Source organism: Taeniopygia guttata, chromosome Z (assembly GCF_048771995.1).
Source record: "Taeniopygia guttata chromosome Z, bTaeGut7.mat, whole genome shotgun sequence".
Lineage (NCBI taxonomy): Eukaryota > Metazoa > Chordata > Aves > Passeriformes > Estrildidae > Taeniopygia > Taeniopygia guttata.
In genome coordinates, this window is record NC_133063.1 from 3,757,639 (window position 1) to 3,776,660 (window position 19,022).

A 19,022-nucleotide genomic window follows, 5' to 3' on the forward strand; every position below is an offset into this window, starting at 1 on the left:
GGATACATCTCCCCCAGCACATCATGACCAAGGGTGAGTCTGTTTAGAGAAGCTTTACCTTCCTTCCAGGACACTGTTGGAGCAGTCTCTGCACTCCTAAATCGCTCTGTGCTCACTGGGAGCACTCAGCCTGCATCAGATCAGCTGGAGGGAAATGCCTCCCTGCTGCTGGATTACATTTACAGCCTTCTTCCTTAAAGGTCACCACCTGCACTTGATGCCTTTTGAGAACATCACATCTGTAAGGTCCCTGCATATTAATGGCCAAGCTTTCCTGGAGTTACAGGGAAGAAAACTGGGCACAAATCCATGACCAAGAGGTCAAACAGGGATAACAACTACCTGCTCACAGTGTTTGCTGCCTGTGATAGATCTCTGAACTACGGACAAAGATCAGGACTGGCCTTTTGCTTCAGCTGCCTGAAGTTGATACAAGCCATGTCTTTACTTTTTCTGCATTTATTTTGGAAGCAACACAATATTTCTGTTCATTTTGGAAGCCCACTATTTATCTCTTCTTTTTAATTTCCTTTTCTTTTCACTGTTTGGAACTACAGTTATTTAAATCAAAGCAAGTCTAAGATGAAAACTGCAAGAAGCAAAAGCAAGGATGCTCAAGGATCTATACAGCAAGGATCTATAAATTATTTCCCTGCAAAAGCAAGGGTGCTCAAGGATCTGTATAGCAAGGATCTATAAATTATTAGAACCTGAATTAGTCCTCATTTCAGAGGCACAAACCCCACATGCTGAAACCCAAAAAGGTTTCTCCAGCAACCCACACAGAGCTTCCAGTTACAGGAACAGCATTAAAAGGAAGGGCCAAGCTCCTGAGCAGGAGGAAGAGCCCAAAGCTGCCCTGCTGCCATGAAGCTGAACACATCTGCTCACAGGCAGGGACACTTACTTGAAGGGGAGTTTCTCGTCGTTGGGCTTGATGCAGCGCACGTAGTGCGGGGTGGTGGCGTTCAGGGTCTCCATCAGCAGCTGCAGGGAGTTGCGGAACTGAAAGACAAAACCACCCATCTGGAGGAGGCACCAAGGAGCTGTGACCCTGCAGCCCCAGCCAGCAGTGCCACGGGCCACCCGTGGGTGTGACACAGCGTGAACCTCCCCGTGGGACCAGCACAGGCAGGGAGAATTCAAAGAGAATTCACCGGGGGGGTGAGGGCTTCCAGCGCAAAGAGTCATGAGCAATGAAGATTGGGACTATGCCCAGTTGGGTCTTTGAAACATCTTCAAGGATGGAGACAGCACAACCTCTCTGTGCCCCGTTGTACTTTTTGACTGCCCTCAGGGGGAAAAATGCTCCTTTTCTGAAGCTGTTTCAGTGTAAGGGCTCCACAGTAAACTGGGACACTGTCCAGTGAATCCCAGAGTGGCCTCCACCCTCCCCAGACCATGTCTCAGCGGCTTTCAGCCAAGACTACTCATGCCTGCTGTTCCAGAGACACCACTAGAAGTCTTCCAAAGAACACAGCTGAACACAGAGATCCTGGGAAAGTCTCTTTCCACCCCCAACAGCTTTTTATTTACCTCTGCTTCAAACTGAAGCAGCCAGATGTTAAACTGGATTGCTCTGTGGTCACTGACTCACTCAGACATCACATTACCTGGTGCCCCACTGTTTTCCTGTGCTCCTTGTTGGCAGCTTTGAAGGCTGGCTTGGCAGAGCGCACGTTGATCCGGGGTGCTCTCTTTGGCACGGCAGTGGTGGGCACGGCGTCCTTCTCCTCCTGGAATAAGTCTGCTACCATCTGGTACTGAAACAAAGCCAACACTTGAGCACCTCTGGCCCTACTCGCTGGGGAATGAGCCCACCCAAATCCCATTGCTCAGGTCATTTTGCACCCATCCTAATCCTGGAAGGGGAAAAAGGGCAATAAAGTGAAAGCAAGAAGAGCTGTCTACATAAACCACGTCAGCAGGGCAGCTGACCATTCTGTGCTGCAGGTCACAAAACCTCGAAACGTGCACATTAAATCAAGCGAGCCTAAAAAGAGAAAGAGGCTGGATTGCTGAGGTCTTGCCAAGGCACAAAACCTCCTGAACAGGAGTGACTCTTGTTCCCAAGGCTTTGTTTCAGGCTGTTTATCCAGCCCTGTCCCAACAAGGATGCTGCTGGTACAGCACATATCTCAGGAACAGGATCTCCTGTGAGGACAGGCAGCAGCCAGGCCCCACCACAGCCCCAGAGGCACCCTTGCTTTTCAACAAATTAAGGGATACAAACACCTTCTCCCTAATTACCCACCTTTCAGGGCAGCACCACCATCCCACAACCCTGGAAGCACCACATCTAGCTCAACAGATCCCTCATCCTGGTATTTCTGGCAAGCCAGCAGCAACATTTACACTTCATAAACAACAGGTGAACTGGCAAAGGCAGTGAATGCCTTTTTTTTTTTTTAATTCTTATTTAGGGAGCAGGATATTTAGATTTATGTTAAGCTGGGGAACCTGAATATTAAGTAAGCCACCATAAATCTGGTCTTGTTAGCAAGGCTGTTGAATTTTCACATCTTGAATCCATCCACACGCCCACACTGGCTACTGCCACAGCTGCATTTACATTCAAAGGGGAAATCCCTAAATGTAAAAACCCTCTCTGTCAGCAGGTTGGGATGTCATGTATCACCAGCTGAACCTGGTGGCACTGCCAAAGCACCCACGATGCCTCCCAGCAGCACGGATGCTGGAGCACCTGAGGGAGAGAACCACATTCCCCACATCCATGGCACACCATGCCCAGCACATCCACCCCAAAACCACCAGCACAAGGCAGTGGCAGCTGCCTAGCACTCTTGCCCCCACCTCAGGCTCCTCCAAAAGCCCAGTCTGGTTGTATTTCCACTTAAGATCCCAGGAAGAGTGTTGTGGTTTACCACTTTTTAGACATAGACAGACAGCCCTGTGCCGTGAAGGGCTGCCTGGCTCTCTGCCACGTCTCTGGGCTGAGACAGGGACACTCCAGCCCTGTTCTGTGGGATGTTCTCACAGCTTGTTAGGACAGCAGCCTCAACACCACTGTGGGAAGGAAATTATTTGCATGACATGAGCAAATTTCTTGCAGACTCCACGACAGGATCTGCTTCACACTCAGCTTTCACTGCTCTCTCAGTGGCTCACTCAACTCCTACCACAATAAAGGCTCTCTCCTTCTTCACCTGACCCTCTATCCCTAAAAAAGACATCCTGACAGTGGTTGTGGATGACACATCACCATCTCGGATGCTCTGACTCCTGCAAGCACGGGAGGTATGGATGGCACACGTATTGATGAAGATATCCAACATAGCCTCTGCATTACTACCTCACACCTGCCAATGTGGTAAAACCTCTGGATGTAATTTGGGGTTTCAAAATACCTTCTCAACACAGATGGAGTGCCACTGATCCCTCCATCCACTTGCTATTAATAACAGCAGTGCTTGCTCCTGAGCAAGCGCTGTAGAAGGATTTCAGAGCCAAGCTCTCAGCTTGCATGATGCAGACCTGGTGGAAATGGGACCATCTCCAGCAGGAACCATTCCACAGGTTCTGGGGCAAAAGCAAGAGGGACAGATCCCTCCTCTCCAGCTGTCAGAGTCAAAACCATTGGTGCATTATTTGTAATTCCAGAGAACTGGAAAAGGCAACCTTCACAACATGCCCATATGCCTTCCATCAGCATTCAAATAATTTACCTTAATTCAAAGAACAGCTCTTAACTGTTTTAGCTGACCAGCACTTACAAAACTCATTAAATGCTTCATAAAGTATCTTTCACCATCTTGTTGATGGCAGTAATTGCATTCTAATTAGTAGAAGGCAGTCCTGCCTTGGTGGGAGTGCTCTGTCAGCGATGGCTTGCTGACAGGGAGATGCCCAGGTCCTTGCTGTGTTAAATTCAGTGCTCCCCCTTGCCCTCTGTGCTGCTCTAGTGGGAATGCAAAGAAGAGTTCAGGGAATGCTGTGTGCCAGCCCAATCCTGATGACAGGACAAAGTCCTCGCAGCACAGCCCTCTGCATCACAAATCTGAACTTTAGTTAAATGTACACATTTGAGTAGCAGACTCAGCACTGCCACTGCTGCTTTTGCTGCTTCAGAGAGACCAGGTTGCCTTTCACAATAAAATAAAATTGGTTTTAATTGTTTATAGCCCTGGAGGGCAAATGGCAGGCAAGAGGTAAAAGTAGCAGGGTAACAATCTGCTGGTAAACAGGGGTTAGGGGCAGCAAGAGCAGATCATCCGGTGTTGAAGGATTTGGGAGAGGAATGTGACAATGCTCCTGCTGCTCTTCTGCACAGGATCAGCACAGGCTGATAAAAGCCACTGCTCCCATGTTGTTAGGGGAATGGATTAAAGGCAGAAATTCAACAATCTCCCAAAAGTTCTCAGACTCAAGTGCATTTCAGCGTGTTTTGGGCTGGGTCAGTGCAGCTGTGGCTGCCTTCCCTGGAAGTATCCAAGGCCATGTTGGATAGGGCTTGGAGGAACCTGGGATAGGGGCAGGGGTGGCACTGGATGGGATTTAAGATACGCTCCAATGCAGCTATTAAACAAAAATCGAGCTTGCTCTGATATCGAATTGTGGTCTCTCTACATGACAAGAGAGACTTTATTTTATATCTGTATTTTTAGGGAATGGTTTTCAGGGTCTCCACCACTCTACATCACATTGCTCCAACAAGTTATAATCTCTCCTCTACACCAAACAGTCAAACAGAAATCTTTATCAGACACTGCCAGTTCTGCTGCACTGACTCCAACAGCAAGTTCAGCACTGGCTAAATAATTAATCATACAGCATCAACTATTCCTGGAGGTTACCTGGAATTTCTAATGAGCTCTAATCATGCCCAGTTTTTCACTGGGAAGCTTCCTGAACATGCAGAGCTCTTGATTTTGGCATTATTATTAAAGCCTGGCTTCACAGTCATTAATTTCACAACTACTCCCATGGATGAGAAAATTGCTCATCTTGCCATCTTCACATGAATTCCTTGCTGTGAAACAGGCCAAGCCACTGACAACACTTAACTAATTTCCCATTTTCATCTCTTCCAACTTTGACAGGAACAAACTCCTCCTAAAAAAAATGTTTCCTCCACCTCCCTTCATTCCACTCCTTATTCAGGGTGGCATTGAGAAGGTCACAGCCAGAAGCAAACCCAAGAGTGTCACAAAGAGAAGTAAGAATATAAGAATATGACACATACTTGCTTGCAATATGCAGGGGGCCTTCAAAATTTGTAATGTTAAAAAAAAAAAAAACAAAAAAAACCCAAAACCTTAACATGATGGCCTATTCTGTGGAAGGCTTTGAAATGCTTTGGAGGAAAGCAGATGCACTCCTTCCTGAAACCACACACCAGGTTTGGAGCAACAGTGGTGCCCCAGAGTCACACAGCCTGGATTTTGGCTGCTGGATGATGAGTTGGACTTTGCAGGGCTACATTTTCACACTAACTGCTTAATAAAAGCTGCCCCTGGGACAGATGAGGTTGTTTATATTTTCAGCTCTTTAATTGACAATGAAAGACTCAAGGCTGCATGGAAGAACTTTTGGTCTGGTTTTAAAACAACAAGGATCTGAAATTCCTTAGCTGTCTGTGCTGTTGACACTTGTAACCCAGCTTACCCAAATGCCCATAGAAAGCAGGAGTATGCTACTGGAAGCCAGTGTAAAATCTACTCTATTTATTTAGAAAACTGCAAAATCTCCAGCTTGGAGCCCACTGTCAACTGCTCATTTACTGCAGGCATGACCCACTCCAAAGCCTTCAGAGCCCCACAGCTCTTCTATTTCCAACATCCCACCAAATCCACAGCCCACAGGAAATTTTAAACAGCAAGAGCCAAACAAAAGAGCCTGGCATTTAAAGGCAGTCAATACATCCCTGCTGGCATTTGGTGCAATGAGATGTTGACAAGTTGTTTGTACAACACTTGGGAGAGGGGAGGTACACGGCACAAAACCTTGTAAAAGACAAGTGACATCAAGGGTGATCATTAGTATCTGTTAATTTGTTAAAGTTACACATTGGCAGTGGTGCAAAACAGCTCCACAGCACCTGGAGTGTCTGAGAGTTCATGTTACCTTTCCAGCATTACGTATTAACTCCAGTTTTTGCACAGTAATTATTGAAGTAATTAGAAGTCTCCGGGACAAGTATGATGGATTACAGCTAAGAGGAACAGCTATTTTCACACAGAAGGGAGATAGGAGCAGCAAGGCTACCCCCAATGTACAAACTACACTGGTTTTAACCCCAGATCCCCATTCTTTTGACCAGCCTGGTCTAGTGGAAGGTGTCCCATGGCAGTGGACTGGGACAAGATGATCCCTAAATTCTCTTCCAGCCCAAATACTCCTGTGATTCTATGGGTGATGGGTGATTGGGTGATGGGTGGGGAGCTCCAAGCAAGAGCTAACTGGGATTTACAGTTCCCAAACACTACCTGTTCCTAATTTTAGCCCTTGGTGACCAAAAAAAGAAGAGAATCAGCAGGTTTGGAAACTACTCCTGCGATGCATCTTGACAGGACACCAGCACCAGGATGAAGGAAGGCAGTCAACCACCCATATCCACACATGGCTGAGACTGTAACCCCGAGCACCCTCCTCTCCCCACTTTTCCCTGCTCCACACCCCACTGGTTTGGCTCTTTGGTCGCTCAGAGAGTGAGTGGTGGCTGAAGGCAGCTGCACATTCACACCCTGAGCCAGGGAGGCACAGCTCAGCTCCAACCCGGACAGCTGCCCTGACCCACTGCTCTTTTTACCTTGCTGGCCTTCAGGATGTTGATCTGCTCCTCGTACACGGTGTCCCTGTTCTTCTCCAGAAACCCCTCGCTCTGGTACTCCACCTACCAGGACACAAAGGCAAGAAGCTCAGAGAGACAATCCCAAACACGCAGGGACAAGGCACTCCCACCACCACTCCCCTGCTGTCCAAAAACCTTGGAGGGGAAAGGAACAACTGGAATTTAATGATCACTTTTTATGAAAGTGAATCTGGGTGAAAGCAAAATCCTTACTGCAAACACAGATTGTTTCCTAGTCATTAAATTGCTGTGTATGGAAGCCAGGGGTAAAAAAAATGCAAGGATCATCAGTAATTCTACACGCTCTTTTGTTCACTCCTCAACTCCTTCTAAGTTAATCAATACACTTCAAAATATGCCCTGCCTAAGTTACTTGTAGGTCTCTTGGGTTTTGAAACTGCAGAGGGTTGAAATGCAAAGGAATTTTAAAGAAATAAATTTTAAAAACAGAGACAACAAAAGAAAATTTATCTTTAAAAAAAAAAAAGAAAAACTTTCTAAGAAATATTATTTATGAAGGATCCATATGCAAAACAACCTGCCTATGGAAAGGTTAGTGCCAACCTTTGCCATGGTAAGTGCCTCTGGCATCCAGGGCAAACCTGGTTAGGAGTAGCACCTAGGAGTAGGGCATCACAGCACCTGGAAGTTGTCCAGCTCCGCAGATACATCTTAAAAAGTTCCCTGCATTGATCTTTTAAAGTTTTTCCTTAAAAATGTGTGTTTGGGGTAACTTTTGAGCTTTTGAGATTCCTGTTTGCTGCGAATAACAGAAGTCACATCAGGGTTTCAGCGAAGCTGGAGCCCATGGACAAGACCCCCAAGCACCAGGCACTGGGATCTGGTTTAGTTTAGTGCCACAGTTGGTATCTTCTCCCTCAAAAATATGGGATCAGGATCTGCCTGGGATCACCTCTCACCTCCTCCCTGCACTGTGCCTTGCTGACACTCACAGCTCCTGCTTTTAGAACACAAACACATTTCCTGCCAAGCTGCCCTTACAGAAACCCATTTCACCACAGCTTTGGGAAAGAGGATTTTTCCCTCCTCCAGAATCCACAACTCACAGCTCAGAGCCACAGCTGCGGGGCTGAAGCCCTTGGGTCTGATCCAGATTTGAGCACCTAAGCCACCACCACCACCCTCCAGGCACCAAGGAGCAGCTCAGGGGGCCATCCACTGATTTATTTTGCTGCAGGAGGCTTTCCTGTCCCTGCTGGGTGCTCCCTGCTGGGTACCTTGTCAGCGAAGTGCAGGACGATGAAGGAGGTGTTGGACATGCGCGGCTTCTGGAAGTGTTGGCTGGCGGCGTGGCGGTCGTACAGTTTCTGAGCCCAGTTCTGGTCCGTGCCCTTGGGCACCTGGGGACAAAGGGGACACTGCCAGGGCCAGGTGCTGCTCTGTGGTCACCTACTTTCGTGACAAACACACCGAAACTGCGTTTTCAGCAAGAAACGCCCAAATCTCGGTTCCGTTCCGGCAGCCGGAATGGCTCTCACAGGGGAAAAAAAAGGCAAAATAAACTGACAAAACAAACCAACCAAACAAAAAAAACACACCAAAAAACTATCCCAGAACAAAACAAAAAAGTACCCACAAACCCTGAAGCAAAACAAAAACAAAAACCCACAAACAAAAACCAAGAGCCAGCAAAACAAACAATACCAAACAAAAAACCAACAAAACCCCAAACCTCCCCCCAATAAAACAAACAAAACAAAAAAAAAATCCCAAAACAAAAAAAAAGCACCCTCAAACCCCGAAACAAAACAAAACCAACCCCCCCCACAAAAATAAAAACCAAAACAAACAAAACCAACCAAAAACCAACAAAAAACCCCAAAACCTCCCCTTGCAAAAAATAATCCAAAAAGTCCCTAGAAACAAACCCAGAACCAAACAAAAAACCCCAAAGTGAAAAAAAACCCCAAATACATAACACAAACACACACACACACACACACACACAAAACCCCCCAAATAACAACAAAAAAACCCCACTAATTAAAACAGAAATATTAAGGAAATATTTTTATACTTAAGATACATTAATGACTCAGGCACCAACATTATTTTTTAATGCTGTTTTAGGTGACAGAATAGTTTTCAGAAACTGCCACATGAGACCACATACATGATGCTCTGGTTTATATAACAGTGAAATTGTTTCTCTTGGGGTCTTAGAGCCACCACCAAGGGGCTTCATCCCCACCCCATGAACCACTGCTGAGCACTGCAGTGACTGCACGAACACACACACAGAGATGTTTTTTTTTAACAAAGAAAAGGGATAATTGGATATTTAGGTTAGAAAAATAGATGGTTCAGAAGAAAAGTCTCAGTCAATATTTAAACTTAGATGGGACAAAGCCTGGAAACCACAGAAGAACCATGCAGGAACAGAAAAAGCTCTTGATCATCCATCAGGACTTTACATAGGCCTTTATATGAGAAATGACAGAGGAAAAAGCACAGAGAACAGGAAGGAAGATGGAAAACACCAGACAGGTGAGGAATATTTCTTTATGCTGCTCTGAAACAGCCTTTGATTTCATGACAGCAAACCAAAACACACCAGAAGGGTTCTGAATACAGGGACAAGCATCTCCTGCCAATCCCTGTCATGAGGGTGAATTTAATGCAGCAGCCACTCACACAGGCTGTGCTCTCCCACATTTGTTTATATTTTACAATTTTTAAGTTTAGCCAATTATGGATACACACAGAAGTAACACAGGCTATATATAAATATTGAAAGGCACTTAGCTATGCAATTATATACATATTTTATTTATGCAAGGTAAGACTCACATGTTTATGGGGTTATATAAATGTAGATGTGTTTCTTTTCATGGGTTATATTTAATATTTGCATGCAAAAGCATCCTTTCTGGAGGTATCACTGGGTGCCTGCTGTGCAGGACTAAGCCACAAGTGCAGAGCAGGAGCACTGCAGCCACCCTGAGCCATATTTATCCTGCACTAGCTCTCTTCCAGGGCATCCACTTTGCTGAAAAAACTGCTTATCTCAGAACTGAACTTCAAAGGCATCTCTCCTGCCTCCCAGAAAGAAGGTTTGCCATACTCTGCTCACCATCCTGCAGCCTGGGTATTTTTAGCTGCCTGGGAAGTACCTGATAGGGACCAAGTTCCAAAGATAAAAATTAACAAGGCCGTTATCTGTACTATTATAACAGCTTATGGTATTACCTTGGCAATTTGAGGCCCTTAGAGCAACGGAGAAAGTTATTTATGGGCTATCCCATCTCTTTTTTAGGAGACAGGGAAGAGGAGAAGCAACTGCCTTGCAAGTTTTGTGCAAAATCTTTAAACCGGATAAAGCTGATACCAGGAATTGCACAAGGTCACTGCCTGTGCTGCTGTGTCCTCCCCAGTCACAGGCAGGGTCCCCTCCCCTCTGGATCCACTGGTGCTGCAACCACAATCACACCCACCCACTGCCACCAGGGCCAGCCCCACAGGATCCATTCTGCATCCCAGGACCAAGAACCCACCAAGATCCCCCCAGCCAGGTGAGGAGATGCTTGGGACCACCTGGAGTAAAAGCTGAAATTCCCTCCACCACCACCACCTCCGTGAGGAGGACAATTAAATAGATAGAAGAAACAAAGGTCAGTGGTTTAGGGTGAAGGAGGGTACATTTAGATTAGATATTAGGAAGAAATCCCTCCCTGTGAGGGTCTGGCACAGGTTATCCAGCAAAGCTGTGGCTGATCTATCCCTGGAAGTGTCCCTGGCTAGGTTGGACAGGGCTTGGAGCAACTTGGGATAGTAGAAGGAGTCCCTGCCCCTGGTAGGGGCTGGAACTGGATGAGCTTCAAGGTTCCTTCCCACCCAAATCATTCAGGGATTCTGTAATTCAAACCTAATGATCTAAAAGCCAACCCTCTGAAAACACAGTAAGAGCTACTCACATTTTACTTCTTTACTCCTTAGCACTCCAGTATAAGTTAAAGCCTGAAAAGTGTGTGGGCTGCCTCTGCACTCCAGAAACACGTTCCACTGCAAGTGATGTGCCTAACTTTAAAGTCATCAGAGCTGACAGCATGACGTAGGGGAGGCTGCTCTGCCTGCGCATCGGGCGGCCCGCCCCAGAGGAAAGCCCAGGGGTCCAACCTCTCTGCCTCTGCTCGTGGAGCAGAAATCCCCCTGGACAGCAAAGCCATGTGCTAATTCCTGATGTCCAAAAAACTAATGAGCCCAGACAAGGAAAACACATTTGCTCAGATCCCCAAGTCCACAGTGATGCACAGGGACGAGCAGGATGGAAAAGCAGCGGGCCAGAAGCGGAGTGCAGCATGCCTGGCACTTGACAGAAGGACACAGCAAAGGTCAAAGAGCATCTTCTGAACAGCGCTAGAAAATGCATTTGGCACTTCAGCAGCATAACACAGTGGCAACATGCCATGGAACACAGAATGGAGCCACAGAGGAGCTCAAGAACATGAGGGAGTTGGGGGCTTTGGCGAGACACATCCCCCTTTGGCAGCCTCAGGGTCAGGTTGCTCCACGAGCACAAAGATCCTCACAAATCTTGGACAACGGTGACAACACTGGCGTGCGAACCTTCTCTACCAGCCTGCTCTTGATTCAACCATTCTGGCTGTACTTAAGGGAAACAACACTTGTTTTGTCATTAATTTTTTCATTCTCACTCCCATGCCAAGGTGAAAGCAAGGAAACGGTGAGGTAGCAGGATACCTTATGGAGAAACCTGGGCATCCACAGTAACCTCTGACTGCACTCCCAAACAGAACCACAGAATATCCTGAGCTGGAAGGGACCCATGAGGACCAGCAATGAGGGCCAGCTCCTGGCCCTGCACAGGACAGCCCCAAAAATGCCACCTTGTGCCAGATAGCATTGTCCAAGGCACTCAGGAAGTCAGGCAGCACGCCTACATGGCATACAGCTTCAGTCTGAAAAGCAGGACAGCTCACCCAGCTTTGACAGAGGCTCAACTGCATTTCTGAGGATTTTCTGTTCTCTCTAAGGATAACTTAAATCTCTTGAAAAACCCCAAACAAAGCCCCAACTGGCTGCTCCTCTTCAGAGAGTGTCATTCCACATGTTTCCTCAGAATCCAAAGTCTTCCAAAGTGTGCTATCCACTCCATCAAAGTAACTCCCTCCACAAGTAAAACCATACCCTAAATCTATTCCAGATATCCAACCCATCTTCCCACAACCAGATTTGGAGAAGACAGTCCCCATTCTTCATTTCTTCTGACAGGCTCTGCTACTTTTCCAGATTATTTCCCCCTTGGCCCCATGGTGACTGCACCTACACTGTGCAGCTCAGCAAAGGCAGGTTCTCCTGGATGCCCTTCTGCCCTTTCCCACCTCTTTGGGCTCATCAGTTTGTGCTACAGCACATCAGCGTCCCACCACCATGGTGGCTTTGGGCAGAACGTCTTCTGAACAGGGGACATAAACTTTCATTGTTCTCAGTAGTCCTAAAAGCTACAGATCCAGGCAGGTGAAACTCCAGTGCAGAAAACAGGGAAAACTTCAAGAACTGCAGGGTCCCTCAGCAGAGGACACAGGTCACAGCCCAGAGAGATCATAAGGGTTCCTGGGCAGACCAAGGATGTAACAAGACAAAGGGCCAAATGAGCTCCAGAAGCCAACTCCAGCCCTAATAATTCTAAAACAGCTTCCAACTCCTATATTACAAAGCTGTGTTTACAAACCCAAACATAAATATCTCCCTCCTGGAGAGGGATTTTTCCAAAAAGATGTGGAGGGACAGCACACAGGGAATGGCTCCCACTGCCATAGGGCAGGGACAGATGGGGTACTGGTAAGGAATTGTCCCCTGGGAGGGTGGGCAGGCCTGGCACAGGGTCTTCTGAAAGCGTCCAAGGTTGGACAGGGCTTGAAGCAGCCTGGGACAGTAGAAGGGGTAGGGCAGGGGGTGGAGCAGGATGATCTTTAAGGTCTGCACCAAACCATTCTGTGACTCCGTGACTCCATGATTCTATATCCTAAAGTCTGTTTTAAGAAGTAGGGTTTTTCTCACTAGCTTCCAGGAGAGAGGTTTAGTCCTTAACACTCCAATCCCAGCTCTTCTCTTTCTCTATCAATTCTTACATCAATTTTTCCCTAAACAGCAACAAGACTCTCCTATGACCTACACTTCCTGAACTGCTTCAGCAAGTACCCAGCCACCTCCTCCCCAACCACACATTAAGGATTAAAAAAAAGCCCATACTGTGAAGCAAGAACATTAGTGACAAATGCTCTGCATTTGCACCGATGCTTCATTATGTACCAAATATTCCCCTGGTGCCGTTTCACATCCCAGAGTGTTTTCATCCGCTGCTGTAGGTTCTAACAAGGTGGCATGTAATTACCTTATTGTGGTCCCACCCCAGGAGATGAAACACTGCTGTGGGGGTGAAGGCTTTCATCCATAAACTTCTGCTTTCAGCTGACAGGTTTTGCTGAAATTTTCATAAATCTGGAGAACACTTGCAGGTTGTTATAAAAGAGGCGATTACAGGGCCAGTAATAAGGGCCTGTGACTAATGACAGCATCCCCTACTGACAGGTAAACACACAGATAATTGGCATTTGATGAGAAGGGGGACGGAATAGATCTGGTGGGGGGGTTGGAATTTTTTTGTTTGCTCTTTTTTTTTGGTTGTTTTTTTTTTGTATTGTTTGTTTTTTTGGTTGTGTGGGGGTTTTATGCAGTTTCTTTTTGTTTGTTTTTTGGGTTTGTTTTTGTTTTTTTTTGGGGGGGTTTGTTTTGGTTTTTTTTGTTTGGTTGGTTGGTTTTTTTGGTTGGTTTTTCGTTTGGTTTTTTTGGGGGTTTTTTTTGGGGGGTTTTTTTTGGTTTTTTGTTGGTTTTTTTTTTTTTGGTGGGTTTTTTTTTGTATTTTTGGTTTGGTTTTCTTTGTCAAAAAATAAGTATGGATGAAAAAAGCAGTACCAGGTAAACTTACTGCTGGTACATGGCAGCTGCAACATCATCAGCAGCAACCAGTGGCCGGTGCTCCAGAGAGGAGCCAAGGGTGTTACTCCCAACACCAGGGAAACCTTATGGTCCTCACAGCATCCAGGAGACAGTTTGAGCCTGCAGAATTTAACTGGCTTAATAGCACAGAGACCAGATGAAACAGTGCTGAATATCAAGCAAATAATCTGACTTCCTTCCCAGCCAGCACTGGCTGACATACTGTGTTTAAGGACATCAAATTAAGTCTAATATGTTGCATTTTTAAGGAGATCTCCTGAGAGCAAACTTGAAAAGGGCAAAGCCCCAACTCTGGCTCATCCCAAAGATGCAGCCAGAGTGCCTGTAGGTCAGACCAGGGCTGAGCCTGTGGGATGTGAAGGCTGGGACAGCCCTACCGTGCCTAGGAAGGCAGCCCTGGTACCTGGAGGGTAGCAAACACTTCACAGGTCACCCACCTTCCAGACAAACACAGATGCTATGGCCTTGTCCAGGGAAACCAGTCTGACCAATGGACCCCAGCCCTTTCCCTCTGATAGAACACGACACTCGTGTTCTTGAGCCATCAGATCTGTCCTGTGCTGATGTGTCGGAATCTTTGGGTATTGGTGATTCCGAGATTGCAGAAAGTCTCTGTCTTTCTGCCCCGTTGCCAAAGAAGAAGCCATAATTCGTCTGTGCTGGTTTCAAGGTTGTTTATTCTGTTTATCTCTAACATGTTCTGCTGCCCTGCCGCAGCTCTGTCCTGCAGGGCAGCGTGTGGGGCTCTGCCCTCAGTGGGATGGTACAAACATTAAATACCACAAACTACCTGTGCTGGATTTACAATAATGTGCCAATATCTGTCACCTACGTTGGACAGTGTGTCCCCAGCCTAAACCAACAGAAAAATGCCAACACCACAGTGAAACATGGAGGGCATGAAGAAGGAGGAAAAGGACAAGACACACCCAATTCCTCCATCTTGTCCCCTCTGAACCCCTAATCTAGAAACCTAAAATTTTACCTTTGCACCCGTGTCACACTTAATTATTACTCTTATCAAACACTCAAAGCTTGTAATTCATCCTGTACGATTGAAAACTCCTCTCCATGGACAGAGATCACAGACAGTGTCTCTCAGGGCTCTGTACAGGAGGGTTTCTGACCCCTGCCAGGGTCCCAGACCTGCCAGGGCAGCCAGAGGGAAGCCCTGGATTCCCACATCTCCCTTTCCTTTTTGAATGGATCCCACAGACACCACCAGAATTCCTTGGGTCTTCTTATCACCTCAGTGGTGAGGTGGGCCCTTTATCCACTTCAGCTCTCCCAACACTTTGTCTCACTCTTCCCTGCCTCTGCTCAGAAACCCTCAGAGCCCTCCCACAGTAAGAAAGACATTCCCTGGCACAGAATACATCCAAGTCTCAGTGGAAACCCTTCCTGAGGACAACGTGGGCCGCCCCACAGCAACACCAGGCTGAGGGTGCTCAAGGCAGCCACACCCAGCAGGAAGGCAGTCCCCATCCCCTTGCAACAGGACATCTCCATCATCAGAGCTTCAAAACAGGCATCCCAGCCTTCCAAGGAAACCTGCCCCCTGACATTCCTTGTTCCCTAGGTATATTTGGTTATTCATGACTGAACAGTGTGTGAACAAGGAGTCCAATCTTTCTTCTGGATTGTCATCATGGTTTGCCACTCTGGCTTTTCTTCTCCAATTTCAAGCAAGATTTCACTTTGGCCAGTATGAAAGAGAGAGAGAGGGCAAAAGACAGCAAACTGCTCTCCAACATTACAACTCTCGGAATCTGCACACTAAATGCAATGAGTTTTACCTTAAAGAGCTGTTGCAAGAGGACTTAGGTTCCCCAGAGATAAAATAAGGCTTGAGAGGAGCTCCAGCTCCTTTTGAGCAATACCAAAGCCATCAGGTCTCAATCCCTCAGTACAGCCAGGCTAGACACACTGGCTGCACATGGTGAGTGCAGGTACCCGGGTTTGGAGCAAACACCTGCACAGGAGGCTCTGAATGTCCCAAACCAAAGCAAATGCCAGCTGAAGCCTACTCTTGCCATGAGCACGGCAACAACATGGTGAAAGGAGATGTTTACACATCTACAAGACACCAGCGTTTAAAGCCCATTCTTTGATCTTTTACAGAAACAAAAAGTAGGGTCCTCTTGGGCCAAAAAGTAGGAGGTCCTCTTTACCTTGCACTCTTCATCCAGCAGGTCCAGGATCCCAAGCTTGGCTTCTATCAGGTCTATGCAGGGCTGGTTGTCGTAGAAGTCTATGAGAGTCCAAGGGATTGCCTCCTTCATGTACTCCTCTTGCTCCAGCTTAAACACATGCTGGGAGTGGGAGAAAGCAGAGCCACTGAGTGTGAGCCCAGCTAGCAGAGCACAGCCCCTTCCCCTTGTCTCTGCTGGACTTCAGCATTCCATGAGCACATCCAGAAGCCAGAGAGGCTCTAGGTGCTCTCACACAGCCCATTTTCCTGGCCAGGAAAACAAAACCATTACACCGGGAAACCACAGCACAAGGGAAAATAAGGGTTGAAATGACTTTCATCACAAAGTGACTGAAGCTGTCACTGCGACAAAGTGGGAGCCACACACTGGTGTGGCAGTGACACATATATCTCTTGGGCTGACAAAATCCTCCTCTGCTTTACTGCTCTGCTGATTGAAGCAGTGACCTGAAGCAGGTTCACAAGCTGGGAGCCCAGACAGGGCTGGGAGCCCATGTCCCCATTTGTGAGCAGGGCTTCTCAAAGACCACCCATCATCCCACAAGGGGTATCAGCAGCAGCATCTGACTGACTCAGGACACTGAAATTCTTATTTCAAAAAAACCTATAATAATAATAAAAAAAAATCTTTCCAAGGCTTACGTATCTCAGGCCTCTGCCCAAGCAGATAAATTGTCTCTGGCTGTTTCTGAGATACCCTAAAGCATATTAAAAAATGATTTTTCAAATGCACTTTTTTTTCCCCCTTCAAAGATGGCTTTTTAAAATCTGTTCAAACATGTAATCTTGGAGCTTGAATTTATAAGCTTCAGAAGTGATAGTTAGACATATCAAGTAAGATATGAATAGTGCAAATACAATCCATAATTTACTTTTCATTTTTAGCAGCAGTGATCTCTCTGATGCATTAGATAGACTGCAAATGTTCATGTCCATGCATAAGATATGGCTTCAAAGGGCCAAACTAATCTGCAGTACTTAAATGCTCAAATTTAACAAGTTTTCCCCTGTATCCTGAAATTAACAGTATTTTTTCCCTACTTGCAACTGAAGCAGAAGACAACTCCTTACTGGTTCCATTTCCAGTGAAGGTAAATGCTTGTTTCTAATAAATAGGAAAACTTCCAGGTTTTGTGAGGCATGTCCAAGTGAAAAGTGGGGAGTGTTTCCAATTCTGTTATTTAACACAGAGTTTTCATCTCATGGGTTTAAACCATGCTGAATGGTAAGGTTTCCACACCTATAACTTATTTTAATTCACACTGGAAATCAGCATGAGACCATCCAGGTTTGTTTTAGGATTGAAACAGCACCAAGAAAAAGGCAGATTACATACTTATTCAGAGCAGTATGTGAGCCTTTACACATACAAATCCATTTCTAAGATCAAGTTTATACATCCAATAAGCAACATTTTTCAACTCGATAGGAACATCTAGAACCGCAGCAGTGAAATATCTGGGAGGGGGGCATCCCAAGGATCACATAATCTGCACAGGCTGCAGGTAAATGCTGCTAAGCAGAAGACAGACACACCAGAATCCTGCCTAGTTATGTTTTCTGCTCAGTTTTATGGAACATTTCCAAGCTGACCTTACCGAGTTGAACTGCTGCTGGAGCTTTTCGTTGGCATAGTTGATACAGAACTGTTCAAAGCTATTCACTTCAAAAGTTTCAAACCTGCAAAACAATGAATAAATCAGTATTAGCCATTTCTTTGTCTCAAATTTTTTTTTTTTTTAATTTTTCCTGCAACAGTACCATCCATGTGACGGGGAACACTCAACCATCCCTCCCATTCCTCCTATCCCAGACCTGCACTTTTTTCCTCAAGACATCTTTCTTCCCTTGGCACAACTCGAGGGATTCAAGATGTTCCTCCTGATATACAGGAGTGAGACATTTGGCATGACTGCAGCTTCCTGCCCATCAGCCCTGTCTGAGACAAGAAATGTAACTGCTTCTCCTGGGGAAAAATATTATGAAATATTAAGTTCCAAACACATTCACTGCAAAGGTGATGAAGAAACAGTAGCTGCCGTCTTAAAAGACCCAGCAGGCTACTTTTAATGGAATTTAATAGAGCAGAAAAAGTAGGTATTAAATTTGTAATTATAGCTTCTGCACTGCATCCCTGTTAGCACAAAAATTAGACACACGTGAGTAAGCAACTTCTGGAAGGGAGAAGGGGGGAAATGGTGATTTCAGCTCTAACTCCACATTCCTTAGAGGAACCTTAGAGGGTCCTTGGTGCTGGACTCAGTGATCCACCTCTTCACCAGGACTTCCACAGCTACCCACGCCAAAACATTATCCTCCAAGACAGGCCCAAAAATAGCTTCTTAGTCACAATTAGAAAGGAAAAAATATGCAGTTTTAGCAAGATGAACTACAGGTAAGGAGCAGGGAGCCAGCAGGGCCCCTGAGGCTGAAGTACACAACACCCAGGGACAGGCACAGGGAGCCAGGCTTGATCTTAAAACCCAAAGAGGGTATTTTGAGCTACCTCTGGGAATGATGTACTTTATATTTCTATTTTTAAGGCACATTTGGAAGGCAGAAGAGAAAAAAAAAAAAGTCTTTGACACATGACTGTAAGGATTAAACCAAGGGGAGAAGTGGGAATGCTTCCTGTGTTCAATGAATAAGCTGCTGCAATGATAAATATGTGACTAAATAATTGTTCGGGTAATAGGCACTGTAGGAGATGTAGAACAGTCTTTAAACACTGAATAAATGAATCCCTTTCTTTCCAGCCTCTCTTCCTCAAAATAATAAGTACTTCTGCCACTTCCTGAGGACCACCCTTCTGTTACCCTGGTGATGCAGTTATTCCCCGAGTACTTCCAGGTGACAATGCCATCACCACACAAAATGCCAGAGTCCCTGGGGAAATGCAATGCCAAACGGCAAAAGAAAAAGGAGAATGGGAGAAACGAGATGGTTTTGTGCTTTTATCACCCCCACAGTCCTTGAGGAAACCTGGGACTGCATTCC

General features: G+C 46.1%; 1 protein-coding gene across 6 annotated transcripts in view; it reads right to left on the minus strand.

Moving 5' to 3' along the window:
* MYO5B (myosin VB) overlaps positions 1-19,022 on the minus strand; it is a 147,785-nt gene that overhangs the window by 61,865 nt on the left and 66,898 nt on the right. For all 6 annotated transcript variants that reach the window (XM_041711112.2, XM_041711113.2, XM_041711115.2 and 3 more), the window contains exons 11-16: positions 17,624-17,705; positions 15,985-16,125; positions 8,050-8,172; positions 6,770-6,853; positions 1,614-1,763; positions 908-1,005 (exon numbers count right to left, since the gene is read on the minus strand). In XM_041711112.2, coding sequence (XP_041567046.2) covers positions 908-1,005; positions 1,614-1,763; positions 6,770-6,853; positions 8,050-8,172; positions 15,985-16,125; positions 17,624-17,705 — 678 coding nt within the window. The remainder of the gene's footprint in view (positions 1-907; positions 1,006-1,613; positions 1,764-6,769; positions 6,854-8,049; positions 8,173-15,984; positions 16,126-17,623; positions 17,706-19,022) is intronic.